At 38.8% G+C, this 16,067-nt stretch overlaps 1 protein-coding gene across 1 annotated transcript in view; it reads left to right on the forward strand.

The window, feature by feature from the left end:
• SHC3 (SHC adaptor protein 3) overlaps window positions 1–15,821 on the forward strand; it is a 47,379-nt gene extending 31,558 nt beyond the window's left edge. Inside the window, exons 5-11 of the mRNA XM_085043448.1 lie at window positions 288–306; window positions 907–1,033; window positions 2,096–2,249; window positions 3,232–3,328; window positions 4,227–4,421; window positions 6,440–6,735; window positions 9,823–15,821. Of these exons, the coding sequence (XP_084899574.1) occupies window positions 288–306; window positions 907–1,033; window positions 2,096–2,249; window positions 3,232–3,328; window positions 4,227–4,421; window positions 6,440–6,735; window positions 9,823–9,951 (1,017 nt within the window). The 3' untranslated portion in view covers window positions 9,952–15,821. The remainder of the gene's footprint in view (window positions 1–287; window positions 307–906; window positions 1,034–2,095; window positions 2,250–3,231; window positions 3,329–4,226; window positions 4,422–6,439; window positions 6,736–9,822) is intronic.
• The last annotated feature ends 246 nt before the right edge of the window (window positions 15,822–16,067 follow it).

A 16,067-nucleotide genomic window follows, 5' to 3' on the forward strand; every position in this document is an offset into this window, starting at 1 on the left:
AAGGAGTCATTCGTATTGCTCTTCAGAAGTCTGTCCAGTATTTCATCCTCTGAAAAGTCATATCTAAACCTACTTAGTCTCCCTGAATTACTTTAACTAACACAATTTCACACAAATCATGACCAAGCTTTATTTGTAGGACACTGGCACCCAATGTACTTGGTTCTAGTAAGCTGGACACTGGGCATGTACCAAAATGCAGTTTTATAGCTGAAGAGTTTATATTCAGTTTATTTAAGCAGTCAGGGGTGAACAAATCTGAGCAAGAACCCACTTTTCTGTCGCAGGGCTTGGAAAAGAACCAGAGTTTGAAATCCATTCCAGGCTACAGCCAGTAGACAGTATGCTTGTCCAGCTCTGAATATGGAACCTTAACTCACCTGGGCTTTTCTGGCTATCACTGGGATATTGTTCATTCAGATCTTTAGCTTCCAGCTCTTAGTACACATCTATGCTCCTGCAATGTTGAGTGAGCTCTTCACAAGTTCACCTCTTTGTGTTTTCACATATGATGAGACCTCCAAGCCATTCACTGATTTAAAACCAGGAGAGATTTGGCTGCTCAGACAGCTGATAAAGGTTTCTCAGTGTTCTACAGGAAGAGAGTTTGTGTTGCCAGTCTCTCTCCCTACTGCCTCTGTCATGGGGAGCTCAGAGAGCTGGTACACAGGGAGGTGCTGGAGTTAATCAGGTTGCTGTCTATTGCAGTTACATATCAGTGCAATTTTATGTAACCTTTACAAAGTTGCCATTGCTTGAAATTCACTGTATCAGAACTGGATTTTATTGAAATGTGCACATCACTAATAGGGCAACTAAGCTTGACATGTAGGTGCTTTGGCATAGATCAGTGCATCCCACCATAATATAAACAGTGATTTGCATGTGTCAATCTTTTCCATACAGCTTGTCATATTCTGGAATGCTGTGATGGCCTGGCCCAGGATGTCATCAGCACCATAGGGCAAGCATTCGAGCTTCGATTTAAGCAATACTTGCAATGTCCCTCTAAGACACCTACTTTCCCTGATAGGTGAGTGCAATTGCAGAAGACTGCTAAAGGATCCTCTTTAGCTTTCAATTTACTTGATGAACTGTGTGGTGGACAATGTTGCTAGAGACAGACAGGCTTTGAATACTTTAAAAAGGTTTTTGCTGCATTAGAAAAACAATGTTTACCTAATGAGTATGAAAGGAGCACAGTCAATTTAAAAGACTAGGCTGAATATGGATTTCACAATGATGTTGAAATGATCATGTGTTTTGTGTTGCAGTTAGTAGGCAGAGTTGGATGGCCAAGAATGGCTGTTATATGTGGCATTTCCTCATTAGTGTCATAGCAGCTGTGTCAGTTTAGATGGAGTAGGTCAAACTGCTGGGCTTTTACAATGACTAATGGTGTTTCACTATTTCTCATATTAGGGTGATGTTTCTAGGAATGTGATGTATTGCACAGTGGTTTGACTGCACTGTTCTCTGGAAGATACAAACTCTGTTTGTGTATGTTTAAAAGGCTGGGATATAGCATTCTGTTTCCTTTGGAGACACAGATTGCTATGTGCTTACTATCGTTACTAGAAACCCCAGTGAACTTGTAGCCCCTGTAATCTCTTATACCAGAGCAAAATGGGTATATAGGGAATATAAAATGCTACTATCCTAAACTGGAAGCATGCTGTATTCACCTCTCTCGACTTTGTGAAGTTCTTGCAGAATTATACTGGTGATAGAGCAGTCATAATTAAAGACAAAGATTTAGAGCCTAGGCAGTCAATCAAGTCATAATATTACAAGTACAATTTTAAGGTTAGATAAAGTTTTTTGTTAATGCAGTATATAATGATCTTTAAAGTGAAATAAAAACATACTTTACTCACCATAAATAGTTTGGTCCATTGCAAAGGAGGTTTATATTAGTTTGTCTAAATAAGAAGATCTGCTGCATGATCCATCATTGCTTCCTGACTTACAGTGGTAGCTGAAGTGTCCCTACAATATGCAATAGGGATCCCCTGACAGGCAGTCGTAACCTGCTGAAAGAATCTGTAAGTGCTTTACAAGCGAGGGGCAAAACAAAGCACTCGCTTCCTTACAGGATGCAGAGTTTTGAGGACCCATGGACAGAGGAAGAGAACGAGGCAACAGAGCATCCCTATTACAACAACATCCCAAATAAAATACCTCCCCCTGGTGGATTCCTTGATGCCAGGCTCAAAACAAGGCTTCCCACTGCTGCAGACACAGCTCAGGTCAGTGCAATTTAATCTCTGCTCTCCTGCTGATGGATCCAAAATTTTTAAAAGAACATGAGTTTTATGGTGAATACCTTGGGACCATTTATAACTCACAGCCCTTCATGTGTGGCTAGTTTCTGTTTGAAATGCCGTTGCAGGCTGAGGGAGCAACACATGAGGCAGATTCAGAACAAATTGAAGGAGGTGAAATCCTCACGGTGTTAAAAGATTAACCAGGTTCAAGGAACATAAATCCACTGGGGACTACTACATTTGTAGAAACCATGTCTGCTTCAGGGAGTATCAAATAGTGCACATTAACTGGGAATGATTTAATGCAGAATCATTTAAACAATATAGTGCAGTCATTACTAACAGTTCATTATGTTAATGACTTAGCAGTGATCAGTATTCAGCCAGGTAGGTTTTCCACCTCTTGTTGAACTAAGGTCAGCTTGAATATTTCTACCAGCATTCCTGTCAAAAGTTTGACTGCAGTATCAATGCAGAACCCTAAGAGTTGTTTTCAGATCCAGCACAGCTGTTCTTAAATCCGGAGGGGTCCTGTTTCTAGCCAACATCCTCCTCTCAGTACCCTAGACCATACCCTGGTACCAATGTGAATCTTTTAGCTCAAGCTTTGAAGAATGCTGGGGCTGTTTTCTGGTACCATGTCTGCTTCTGCGGAACTCTTTTCCCAGTAACAGGTTGTCAAGACTCGCTATGTGAGTACAAATGTACTAAAGAAATGATGCATCATTTGGTATCATGGGGTCAAAAGCAGAAAGCAGGGAAGAACACATGAAGGTCACTGGTAATATCTTACTCTTACAGAAATGTATTTGGGGTATATATTTGTATTCTGACATTATGATAAATTGGAAAGGAAGAATGAGCTTACATAAAATACATCCAAGGAAATTGGCAGAGCCACTAGTAATGTATCTGAGCATTTTAAAAGAAATTGAAAAATTCCTTGCACATGTGTCCATTCTAGTCTGCATCAGGAGTGGGAGGAGACCAAATTTATTATCAGAGCCATCACTTAGGAGAAAAGTTCTGTGAAGAATGGCATCATGGGCCAGTTAAACAAGGTGAGTTTTGCTACTTTTAGCTGTAATACTGCAGGTGGTCCTTGTGGGCAAAGCATGTGAAAGTCTGATGCCACAAAGTCTTAAGGCAATGAACTGCACTTGGTTGATAGGTTCCCTTTTTCTGAGTTTTAGTGTTGATACCAGTGAAAAGCATTTGATAATTACCTGTAGGTAAATTATTAAGTTAACACCTTCATAAAATATTTTCTTCCGCAGAGCAGTTAATAAATAGAATTGCCCAAACTTTCAGCTTTCTAACTTTCTAGATCTTAAAACCACATGATATTTAAGGGTCTGCTGCATGACCTGTTCAAAAAATCTGACCCAATAGGGTATGCAAAATGGAATTTTCAAATGAAAAGCCTAAAGTGAGATGTTTAATTTGAAATGTGAAGAAATGCTCTCTGCTCAAAAATCCAGCAAGTAATATATAATGTTCTTTTCGTTGTTACCTTTGAATTTCAAGTAAGTCACTTCAAAGAATAGATAGACTTTCACCCCATCCACCTTTATGTGATAAGTTTACTGTGTTTCTAGGGACACTTTCATTCAAATGCCAGAATATGTTCTCTGTTGTTAATCTGTGCATATTTGAGGATTTTATACCTTCTCCTCCTCTCATCACTCCCCAACAGAATACCATTCTTGAAGTTTGCAGTCGTTACTTACAAAGGTTTCCCTCTCTCCTGAAAAATAACCCCACCATACCCTCATTGAAACGCAGTTCTGAATCCATTAATCAACACTTTTCTACTAGATTCGGCAATTATTGACTTTACATCTCCTAGTCTAGGAAATTTTAAACCTGTGGTGATATGGTGCGATGCTAATTGGTCATAATATCAACAGTGCTCTGTCAAATACAAAAAAAATGAAAATAAAGTCTTGAATTTTCTAGGATCTCTGGATATTTGCAGTATGCCAGAAGAGAGATTGGAAGCAGTACCAACAGCAGAGCTGCCAACATATGTAAACACCCAGCATATAAATAGAGAAGCTCTATTGGCACTTCAAGCAGATGCTAAAAGTACCTTCAGTGGAGCAACAGAGGATGCCAAAGCAAGCAGCCCAGGAAAGGATCTGTTTGACATGAGTGAGTTCCCTTCCTGTTCCTTCCTTTCTCCCAAGGGACCAAATATATTTATGCACTAATTCTGTATTTTAAAAAATAATTAATTTTCTGAATTTAGAGCTCCTGGTGTAATTGTGGTGAATTTTAGAATCCATGGTGGTTTCATATTGGACCATAATATCTGAGTTAAGGTCAGTTGCAGTCTATGTTATCCTTTACATCACAAGCAACTATGTCAGAAGAAAAATTAACCAGGAGGCTTGTCCTACAGGAAAGTGACGGAGAGTGAAATTGGGTGGAGAATGGATGGGTGGAGAATTATCTTCAGCCTGTCCTATGAGTATGTTATGAGGAAGTTAATACATATAACAACAGTTTTGTGCAAAGAGGAATCTAGCATAGAAATGAAAGTGCTGAGTTACTTCTTGCTCTGGGTAGGCCTACTGTCCTATCTGTTCCAACTTTGAAGGCAAGTTTTCCTGGATTAGCATCATCACTGCAGCTTCAAAACCTCGGTTTAAGCACCAGTCATAGTTTGGCATTGATGCTACCAATACACATTATTTTCAGCCTTGAGGAGATACATAAAAGGAAATAATGGTGACAGCATTTGATGCACAGAAAATTTTCTCGGCTTTTTTTATTCTTTGTACCTCAAATAAATTGCTGATCCATGTTTTATTTAATTCAGTTCACAAAATTAAGAGACAGTGAGATGAAGCTGTGGGTGCCTACATGTTTCTTGTAAAATAGAGTATCTACATTTCTGTTACCTCAGTATAGATAAAACCATTTTCCTGGCATATTTTTGCTGTGATACAGCTCTGTTTCCAAATTTTAGTGAGATATTGGATTGAAAGAAAGCAGGAGGGAAGAAAGGAATTTGAGAGAGTATCAATCTGTGAATATAGATCTGAAATGAGAAAAGTCTGCTGTTTGAAATTGTGGATGTTAACTCTTATCAGCCATTGGAACATCAGAGAAAAGTAGCATTAGAAAATGTGTCAATTAGCCCTAAATTAGTGGTTTGTCAAGCTAAACATGTGTTTGGCTTAGTGCAGAATGCAGTATAGTGAAGACATATATCAGGTACTTTTAATAACTGGCTGAGATATCAATTAGCTGTGACAGCACAGCATTTTTCCTATTAATCTGATCTAAATTAGTCTCTCTGTGGCCCATGCAAACATGGCTATGTACTTCTTGCATCTGAACAATCTGTTTAAGCTGGTGTATTGCTTCACCATACCGCTCTCCAGATGTCCTTTTGTAAGCCTTGTGGGCACAGAATAGCATTTCTTTTTTATGTGTACTGGTGGGCCAGATGAAGGTCTTGCAAAAGTAAATAGCTTTCGAGAGGTCAGTACAACATGTAATGAAGCACTCTATGACTTATTTGCTATTTCTGCCAGACTGTTGAGATCCATAATGACACATCGTTCCACTCAACTCTGCAGTAGTGCTGAGTTTAGGACTTAGCTGAGGTTTAAAAGATGTTTCCCTGAGGCAAATTTTAGCTGGGCAAATGATGTTAAATGTGTTAACCTGTGTCTGTTTTGTAAAGTTCTCTTCCTAGATGGGGGCTAGGAGTAGGCTGAGTGGTAAGGGTGAATGTTCCCTTCTAGATACAGCCTTGGGCTGGAGACTCAGTAATGGATAATTTTTAAACTAATATGTTGTTTGAACAGAGACCAGACATCAGTATAATGACATTAGGTACCCCTATTATGCAATTTATTCGGAATGAAACTGTCTGACATACCTGGAAAGACTGAAGGGGAAATTTACATGGTACCAGGCCATGGTACCACAGCTGTTGAAAATAGCCAGTACTGAAATAAAACCAGTACCTTTCAAAAGAGCCTGCCAAGGTTCAATCTGATTTTTATCAGTATCTTTCATTTTATCCCTCATTTTTTTCATAAAGAGAAGTGGCTATAATGCAAAATAAATCCAATTTTAAATGATCAGAATATCACCATTTTGTTACGTTATTTACCTCTGAATGATCCTGTTCTTGTTTTTATTTCCATAACCAGAACCATTTGAAGATGCTCTCAAGAATCAAACATCTGAGACTATGATGAAGAAATCCACCTCCACGGTATGCACCAGTCCTCCTTTATCCAGAGCAGCTGCCCGGGATGAAGCTGAAGAGCTGAGCACAGAGCCATGGTATCAAGGAGAGATGAGCAGGAAAGAAGCAGAACAGCTATTAAAGAAATGTGGAGATTTCCTTGTGAGGAAGAGTACCACGAATCCTGGCTCCTATGTGCTGACAGGCATGCACAAAGGACAAGCCAAGCATCTTCTTTTGGTGGACCCAGAAGGAACTGTAAGCACTAATAGATGAGTGACTGACTCTACACATTTTCTCTAAATGTCTTTTATCTTTTTTACAGCTTATTTAGAACTGATCATAAGTACTACCTCATATCTCTAACATGTCATCACATCTCTAATTCTCTCCCTGATGCCATCTAAAAGACCTATTGCATGATTCCAGCACACTGTAGGGAGATTTAGGGACCTGATTCCTGAGCAAGTTCACACTTTGGCCACTGCTGTACGGTCTCAGTCAAAAGTGCAGCTGAGCCACTTCAGCATTTTGCTGAAGGAAGGAGGTTTGGCTAGCCTCCATGCTGGCAGTTTCCACTTGACATGTCTGTTAGCTGGGACATGGACCAGGCCCTCTGTGTTTTCATGCATGTACGCCCAGGAAAGAACCAGGGTAAACCTGCTCCATCTCTTTGCTGCACAAAGACTCCCTTAGCTGATGAAGGGACCTTCCCTGAAGCAGTATGGAGGAGGTAAGGGAGCTCTAGTTTTCTGTAGCTGCCCTGTCCTTCTTCTATGGAGGCATAATCTCTTCAGAGAGATTGAAATCATTGTCATGAGTTTTATCCTTGGCTCTTGGTAGCTGCAAGTGGGCAACTCCTTTTCCTCTGTAAAGGACAACTTTAGATAACCAGCCCCAAGGTAAGTGAGAAACTCCCATAAAGGAGTTAGCTTGTTGGCATCTGAGCTGAGAAAGCTATGGCAGAATTATGTCAGTCCTGCAGAGTCTGTATTTCAGCAGTGAGGAATAGCCATGGTACTTATTGTAATTAACTGCATTTGCCACGAGGCCCATCAAAGAATGGTTTTGCACTTTTGAGGTGCCAACTGCCTAGTCCTGCATTAGATGGGTACACCAGCCTGGGGGAGTGGCTCTACACCTCTTGAGGGACAGCCTCCTTTGCTAAATCTTTGCCAAATCTTTGCCAACAATTTTGTAAGTCCTGCAACAAGGTCCCGCAATTCTCCTTTCAACATAAAACCCACAAATCACTGTTACAGGCTACTGCAAGGGAAACACTGCTGTGTGACATGGTAATGCTGTGTCCCGCTGGGAGCTCTGCTGCAGTGCTGACTGGCATGGCATACTCAGGTCCTGTGATGACTTCCAGGGTGTTTTCTTTCTGCACAGGTTGGAGGGGTCCTGCCCCACCCCCCCCCCAAATTTGCTGCACTGCCTCTAGTGCAGCTCTACTTTGCTGCCTTCCTTGGCTAGCGACCTGCTTGTTACCTGCACCTATCCCTTCTCTCAGCCTGCTTGTGATGTACCATCATGGCCCAACTGGCTCTGAAATGCCTTGCTCAGGAGGCACCATTCCAGAGCAATGATTTTCTGCAGCTATCGTTAGTTACAAGCCGCTGTGCTGTCTGTACAATTTGTGGCATCCTGACACAGCTTCTGAGCAGTCCTATTTGCAACTTGTCAAAGTGAAGAATCATCAGTGGAGTGCCAGTGTGCTGCCAGCCACCACAGCATGCCAGTGGCTTGCATTTCATATGCGCGGTCTCAGCACGATTGTTCTTAAAGACTGATTCACACAAATCCTGCCTGAAAATTAATTTCACACATGTTACCCACTGACACGCAGCAGGTCTTAAGGGTGTGATTTCAGAGCAGAGTTAACTGTCCAGTTGCTTCTGCTCTCATCCAGCTAAAAAAAAAAAAAAAAGGAAAAAGAGATCACTTGTTCAGGTAATGGATGCTTAAAATGGAGGACGGCAGGATTGTTCTGGATTTGGAATTAGAACTCTGGTAATGGCAGAGTGTCTGACTTATGGTAGGACCTACTCCGAATATAGATAAGTAAAGTTACAGCTTTTTAAAAGACATTTTCTCATTTTGAAAATATAGCTTTGATTTTAGAGAAAGTAACATTTCAAAGCAGTATGCTTTGAAAATGGGGAGAGCCTGTTGGTTTTCTTCAGAGACACAACCACATGTAAACTGACCAGATATACCATCAAAGTTTTTTTTTTCCTTTTTTTTTTTCACCTGTGTTTCCTTTTTTCATCCTGTGTTACGCTTTTAGCAATTTTTCCAGAACTTAATATTGAAGACCGAAATATCTCATGAGAGGTGTCCACCACAGCATAAGATGACTTTGGAAAGTTTTAACAAAAGTTGTTCTCTCTCCCTGAGAAAATTTCAAGGAGAATAGATGACATTCCTTACTCAGAGCAGTGCTCACAGCTGTTTGCTTGAGGCAGTGTAGAGCCAGCCCAATGCAAAGTTTTAGTGCAACGTGATGTTTGCTCGAGTGGACCTGTGTTCTGCCTGTAGCAGCTGTATGCCTAAGTCATTTGAAACATAGGAAGGAAATATTCTGTGAATGTGTGGCTAAATAATTAAAGACAGTTTTGTAATATAGATTACATTTTTGATTTTGGCTTCTGATAATCTTGACTGTTTTATCCTGCAATATCAGTTTCCTTCTGTCATGGGTGTAATATTGTGTACCAGCAGGATGCTGGTACAGAGGGCTGGTACAGCGGGCTAGAAAAATGATGTTCCCTGCCCTGAAATGTTTCAGTTCCAAAGGCACAGGAGTGCACTCTGCAGCACAGGGCAAACCCAAGCTAAGCATATAGGGTGGCTGGATCACTTTCTAGGAAGGGAATTTTTGAGTAGCTGAAGAGGAAAGTCTTAAGAAAAACACAGAAATGCTGAGGTGTGTAAGTAAGGTGGGTTCTGACATATTTGTTATAGCTCTTTCTAATTAAAATGGTGCAAACACTTAAAAGAAGAAGGTGGTCCTTTGAAGAAGAAAAATTGATCTAAAAATCTGACTTACAGTGAAACAAAATCTTGTACAGAAAGTTTTCAAGCAGGCCTATTCAGAAAGAGTCATAAGAGTAGGCTGGTCCATGGAATTGTGGCAAAATGTCTGTTCAGTGAAAACAGGTAGAGTAAGAGATAAAACAGAAGCCACACTGGATAAGTGCCAAATTGCCATGAATTTTGGTGGAAGAGGGATCAGTGTGTAAAATGAGACTTTGTAATTTTATTCTTAGACAATTTTAGTGTGACGTTAAGGGGGAAAGTGTCTTGCTCTTTAATCTATCTTCTTGCATCCTTTTTTTGAAGGTTCGTACAAAAGATCGTGTCTTTGACAGCATAAGTCATCTCATCAACTATCATCTTGAGAATAATTTGCCTATAGTTTCTTCAGTGAGTGAACTCTGCCTGCAACAGCCTGCTGAAAGAAAACACTGAGTCCAGATAACTCTTTCAGTTTTTGCAACTTGCAAGCTATAACTGGTAGAAATTGCAAATCTGAAAAAAATGTACATTAAGAAAAATGCATATGCACATATTCACATACATTTCAAAGTATGTTTTATTTAGGTTTAAGAAGCCCCATTTCATATGGTACACTTGAACATTTTCAATGCTTTGTGTAGACATGAAATCACAGCAGAAGGCTTTCTTAAAAGTAATTTCAATAAAATTGTTCAGATTCTCTAATGTGAATGTTGATAGTGTATATACACATTATATATATAAATACAGTATATATTTATATTTTTCAAGTCAGTCTATTGACAGTATAGAACTATCTTCTGTGCCATGTGTTTTTACCAAAAGAAAAATGACAATTGTGATTGTTCAGAAAAAAAAAAAATCAGCGGTCTCAGTTTCTTGAGAAATTTAGTATTACAAATCTTATTTCTGATTTTACCTAAGAAGCACAACTATGGGGATTAGAGATGGATTATGCTAGTTAACCATGGAAGGAATCTGAATTCAGTAACTAGTATTCCAACTCAGAAATTTCGCATAAATGTTTTTTAAAAGCATTATTCTGTGTCACTGATATCAAAGGGATTTTATCTTTCTGATGTCTAGTTTGAATTCCTATATGATGCTACTCAAAACATTTGTATCTTGCTTTAGCAATTATTTGGTGTGATCTCTCTGTGTACTAGGTGTGTGCTTTGATTTTTCTAATGATATTGTAACAATATACTGTAACCTTTATTTATTAATTTCAGTGCTAAGGTTATTTATAAGTAGTTCTCTGCTTATGGTGAAGATCTAGGTGTCCTTGAACTAAAATTCTCAAATGAGATGTTGCATACTGACTAGACAAGTTCAAATAACTCGTGTTTAATAGGCTTAATACGAGATGTACGTGACTGTTCAAAGACATGTCTGAAAAATCTTTTCTTCTTATAAGCAGTGAAAACTATTTGAACTCAGCGGTCAGTTTTGCAAATGATGTCACTTGCATTTACTTGCCAAAGCATAACTTCTTTTGGGCCTTCAGGAAGTGACAGGTATTACAAATATACTTTTTTTTCTAAATATCAAGTTTAAAAACTACACATACAATAAAGATGCATTTCTGGCGGAAATGCCCTTGACTTTTGGTACTAGGAAATGCTTTAAGGGGCATTTGTGCTATACATATTTAAGCATTATATAAAGTTATTTTCCCATTCTATGAATCTTATTAAGAGTCAAATTCAATAGACACAGTTCCTGTAAAGGCAATGCTTTTGCCAGAGTGAAGATTTAGCCTTCAGCAATCCAAGGTCTTCTTTAGCACCAGCCTCTCAAATCAAATCTTCAGATTTGATTCATAAAAACTCAGCAGGGTAAGTCTAGGTTAAGTACCTGCCTACGCTGAAGTATACTTAAAATTACATTTGATTCTAAGAATTTGCTAAGTTTAAAAATTTGTCAAACCATAATCAAACTGACTGAAGAATTCATTAGAATATATTCAGGCAGGACTATCATGTAAAAATTCTGAAATAATTTTCTCATACCTTTTGCTTTTAAATATGGTGAAGTAGCAACTTGAAAGTTTGATTTTGGGTAATCTCAAACCTGAAAATTATTGAGACATCTAAGATTAATCATGTTATCTGTGCGTATGTAAAAATACACTTGATTGCATAATTAAGACATCTAGAAGCCAAATTAAGGCATTGGTGAACCAAATGCTTGTGATTAATTTCACTGCAGATAGATATTATTTGAAATTTCTAGGACTGACTGGGAGCTGAGAGAAAAGGGGAGCAATTAAATGCTGCACTGCAACTCAAATCAGTACAGCACTGAGTTTAGTGGAATTCTTAAAATTTTGTTTTACTAGACTGGGAGTGGCAAGGAAATGTGAACAGATCTTATATCCCAAAGTATTATCCACCAAAATTACTTTTTTTGAGAGTATCCATGTCAATATTCCAGATTGAATTATGTCAGTTGTCACTTTTTTGTTATTCCATGCTCTGACCTTCCTGTAGCCATGTTCTGGGAAGTTTCCAGTATGATAACCATACCTATCAGAGAAGGAGTCTTCTTTAATGTGAATATTGCATATCACTTCAGCAAGAGTCTGGTGCATAATGCCTTTAGGTGTCTTCAAAAAATCCACCTGGTTCTTATATCTATTTTGGATTACCAAATATCCTGGAAAAATGTGACAAGATTTGGCTTACTGAATTGAAGGCACTAAACATACACTGAAATAAATACCTAGTTTTTTTGCACTGTTGTCCTAGATGTAGCTTTATTAACTTCGCAGCCACTCAGCTGCATGTTTTCGAAATTAAAGCAGGCGTCAAGGAGACACAAAATACCAAAGGAGACAGAAATACTAAATTTCCCAGACTATATTTCACAAACCCTGCCTCCGGGGAAATGTGGCTATTTTAAGCTGCTCTGTCAGCACAGCCAATTTGCCCAGCTCAGCACATACCCACAGATGAAGCAAAGGTTACATATATCTTGACTATATGCAATTTGGTCCTAGATAGCAACAGCACCATTGCACTGTGACAGTGCCCTGCTGATGTGATGGGCCAGCAGATCCTGTCTGGCCATGTTGGGGGATACAGAGGTTTTTCTACATCACTGGGAGCCAAACAGTCTCAAAACCGTTCAGGAAGGAAGAGCATGTGTGCCAGTCAGTACTCCATTTGTGGATCCTGCCATGTTTTTTGTCCCTATCACTCTGGTAGATTTGGCCTTCACCTTTATGAAAGGGGCAAAGACACTGGACAGCCATTTGGATAGCAGTTCCAAACCAGTTCTCATTAGAGTCAAAGACCATTTCAAACTGATTTCAACAAGGACTTATTGAATCTGCTAGGGAGGCTGGGCTCATTTTGGTGAGGAGCCAACATTGCCACCAATTTAACCAATGCAAAAGTAATGAGATAGATGTAAATGCTGAGAAGTTAGCTGAAAACCTGACAACTGACAGTGTAATAATGTCTTTTAATGTTTGCCTTCAGTTTGGAGTCCCTCACCTTTTTTTCTTACTTTTTTATACAATCTCAAGGACTAGACACTTGCTCATGGTAATTCAGTATCATGACTTCAAGAAGTGGGATTTTACTGAAAGAAAAAAACCTCTAGAGTTAATAGAAATCACTGACATTAGGTCGTATTATAGTATCTTCTGCTGTTTTTCCAAAGAATAGCTGTGAATTTAGAACTGAAACTTTAAGTGTCCTGTAAGACTGTCTACATGGGTTTTGAGTCCTATCTGATTAACAGTTTTGATTCTAGATGTGTTGTAACCATAGGAACTGATGGCAATGAAAACACACTTGATTCCTTTAAACAAAGAACTTTTCATGTGAACCAAACAATTCTGATTCCTTTTATTGCAGATCTAGACTAATTATTAAGTTAATAAAATTTATCCAGTGATGCTGGCAGTGATATGCTGGACATCTAGGTACAATCATGTTCCTAAACTTTCAATTATTTCATGTGCTTTAGAAGCAATGAAACATGAAAATGTGGTTTGAAAACTGAATAACCTTCTGACCAATGGGAGTTCGCTCAGAGTGAGGAGTCCCAGCTTCCCTTCCCTTATGCAAGAAGAGAATATTTAAACTGACCATGCCTGGCTGGTCACTGTATGAGAACATGCAATTTCCACACCTTAATGCCTGCCTTCCTGCCCAGGGCTTTGCACACACAGTGTGGCTACAAGGCAATGCAGCAGTTTCACTCCACTTCACTTCCTTCAGGGTTCACAGTGGGAGGTATTGCTGGTTCTGCCAGAAACCTCTCTGCCAGACATAGTCAATAAAAGCTTGAACAAAGGACATAGTCCTGGGACCAAGACTTGAGTGCAAAATGTGCACTGTCACCTGGAACAAAATGTTTAACAGCCTGGTAAATATCACCTGCCAGCACTGAATTTTCTGTATCCTATATTCATACCTTTTCCACACTGTGGAATAATATACTTACATTTCTTATCATCATGGTCCCCAGGCATCAAGTGCAATAAGATGAGGAGAATTTGAAAAAAATTGTGCCACAGTGTGATTGCTGCTGGCATATCAAGTGCCAGGTGCCAGCTACAATATATTAATAATAAAATGGATGCATATTTAGATATTTGTCAGTAGATTTGAAAACCAGCAAAGTTTTGCAGCTTCTAGGAAATTTGCAGGTATAAAGGGGATATTTGGAACTTGTAAATATTCCGACAAAAGCCTGCAAATCCTGCTTTCAAAACTTTTTTAACTTCCAATGTCTATCTGAAGAGGTAAAACCAAGAATTTATATTAAGTAAACCATAATCCATATTTGCATAAAGTCTAAGCTGAAGTAAGAGACATACTTCCTTTTTTTAATCTTTCAGACAGTTTCAAAATAGGTCTGCATAAAGTCTAAATTCAGATATACCTTCGTGTACTGTCAAAACCACCTTGACTTTCCTGGTCCTTTTTTCCTGAACTGACGTTTTCATTCTTTTTGCAAATCTACGCATGTTCAAGCTCTCAGGATGTGGGCAAATTTCCACTTAATGCTCTGTGATCAGCTCGACTTGCTCTACTCACTTGCACAGAGTGTCTATGGACCTTGGTCATATCTGCATTGCTGGAATGAGGGCAGGTCTGTAGAAAAGATAGCAAGGGCATACAATTTGCCTGCAGTTAACCAGAGGCTTGGATACAGAGGGAAAAGCTGTCTTGGGAGAGAAAACTTCAGGAATAAGAAATGTGAAGCCTGGAAACATGAGCCAGTAGGCACATAAGCCACTAATGAGAATAGAGAGCTGTTGCCAAATTATAAGCACGCTAATTGGTTGATAGAGTTAAAGCAGAACCTCTGGGGATACAAAGCCTACTGCTCATTTCTTATTGAGATGTTTGTGTTCTCAAGCCCTGATCTGTTCCTCTGCACACTCTGATGTAAACATCTCCTAAGGCTTCTAGGGAGAAAAAGCAGGGCTTTCTTTCATCTCAGTAAGGGGGATAAGATTTCAGAGCTACACATTTCTAGCAAAAGCAGCATATAAAGACTTTAAACCTTGTTTGACAACAGAACATGTCATGGAAACCAACAGAAAAAAGAAGCTAGAACTGGGTGACTCATTCTGCTACCCCACTGTGTAAGAGACAGTGCAGATGACTCAGAAAACAAAGGTAGCCTCCGACTTTGAGATTAAGATGCAGATTTACACTTTATGTAGCTATCATGAAGATCAAATAAAATCTTTTTTCAGCAGTCCTCCTCTTTCTTTCATGAGGAAAAAGACACCAAACACACCCTGCCATACATTTATTCAAAATTATGTGAAATTTTCTATTAAGTGAAGAATGTGAAGATTATTAGTATATATTTGTGTCTTTTCTGTCTGGATTGGTGTGAAAACTGCTTCTCAGTAAAGTCCCGCAGAGTTAAACCGAAAGAAGCTAGGTTTCTTCTTTTGAGGTAAATGTTTTTCTTTGCATTGTGTGGGCAGCAACAACAAAACTAAAAAGTGACTATTTTGCTGTAAAAGGGAGTTTTATTGTACAATTGTTATTTATTAATATTTATTACTTTTAGAAATATTTTTAACTGAGAATTGCAGGAAAAACAATGTATGTGGAAATATTGTGATAATTTATATTCCTAACCACTTTTGTGAATCTCAAGTTTTTGCCTCTCTGCTGACTGTGATATTCTAGCTATAGAGACAAATTTTGTCTCAGAGGAAGTCCTTGAGCAATGTAGTTTGGAATATAAGTGTCATGCAATTGTTTTCTGATTATTCAGTTTGTATATGTTTAACCAAAGTAATAAAACAGTGAACACTATTACTAGATTGAAATGCATATAAAGTGGGCTTGAGTCTCTTCTCTTATGCTCAGATTCCTTAATAGTTTGTTTGTTTTTTGGTTTGGGTTTGGCCTTGGTTTTTTTTAATTGACCTGAAGGGAGGCACATTTTGTAGCAGATTGTGTGCCATTCTGAAGGGTTTATCTGGATACTGAATATTAAAAAGTCAATGAATTACTCAACCCAATAGAATCAGGGATGAAAAACATCAGAGGACCAAATGGCACATGAAGAGCTGGACCTCACTT

Source organism: Lichenostomus cassidix, chromosome Z (genome assembly GCF_008360975.1).
Source record: "Lichenostomus cassidix isolate B80296 chromosome Z, HeHo_3.0, whole genome shotgun sequence".
NCBI lineage: Eukaryota > Metazoa > Chordata > Aves > Passeriformes > Meliphagidae > Lichenostomus > Lichenostomus cassidix.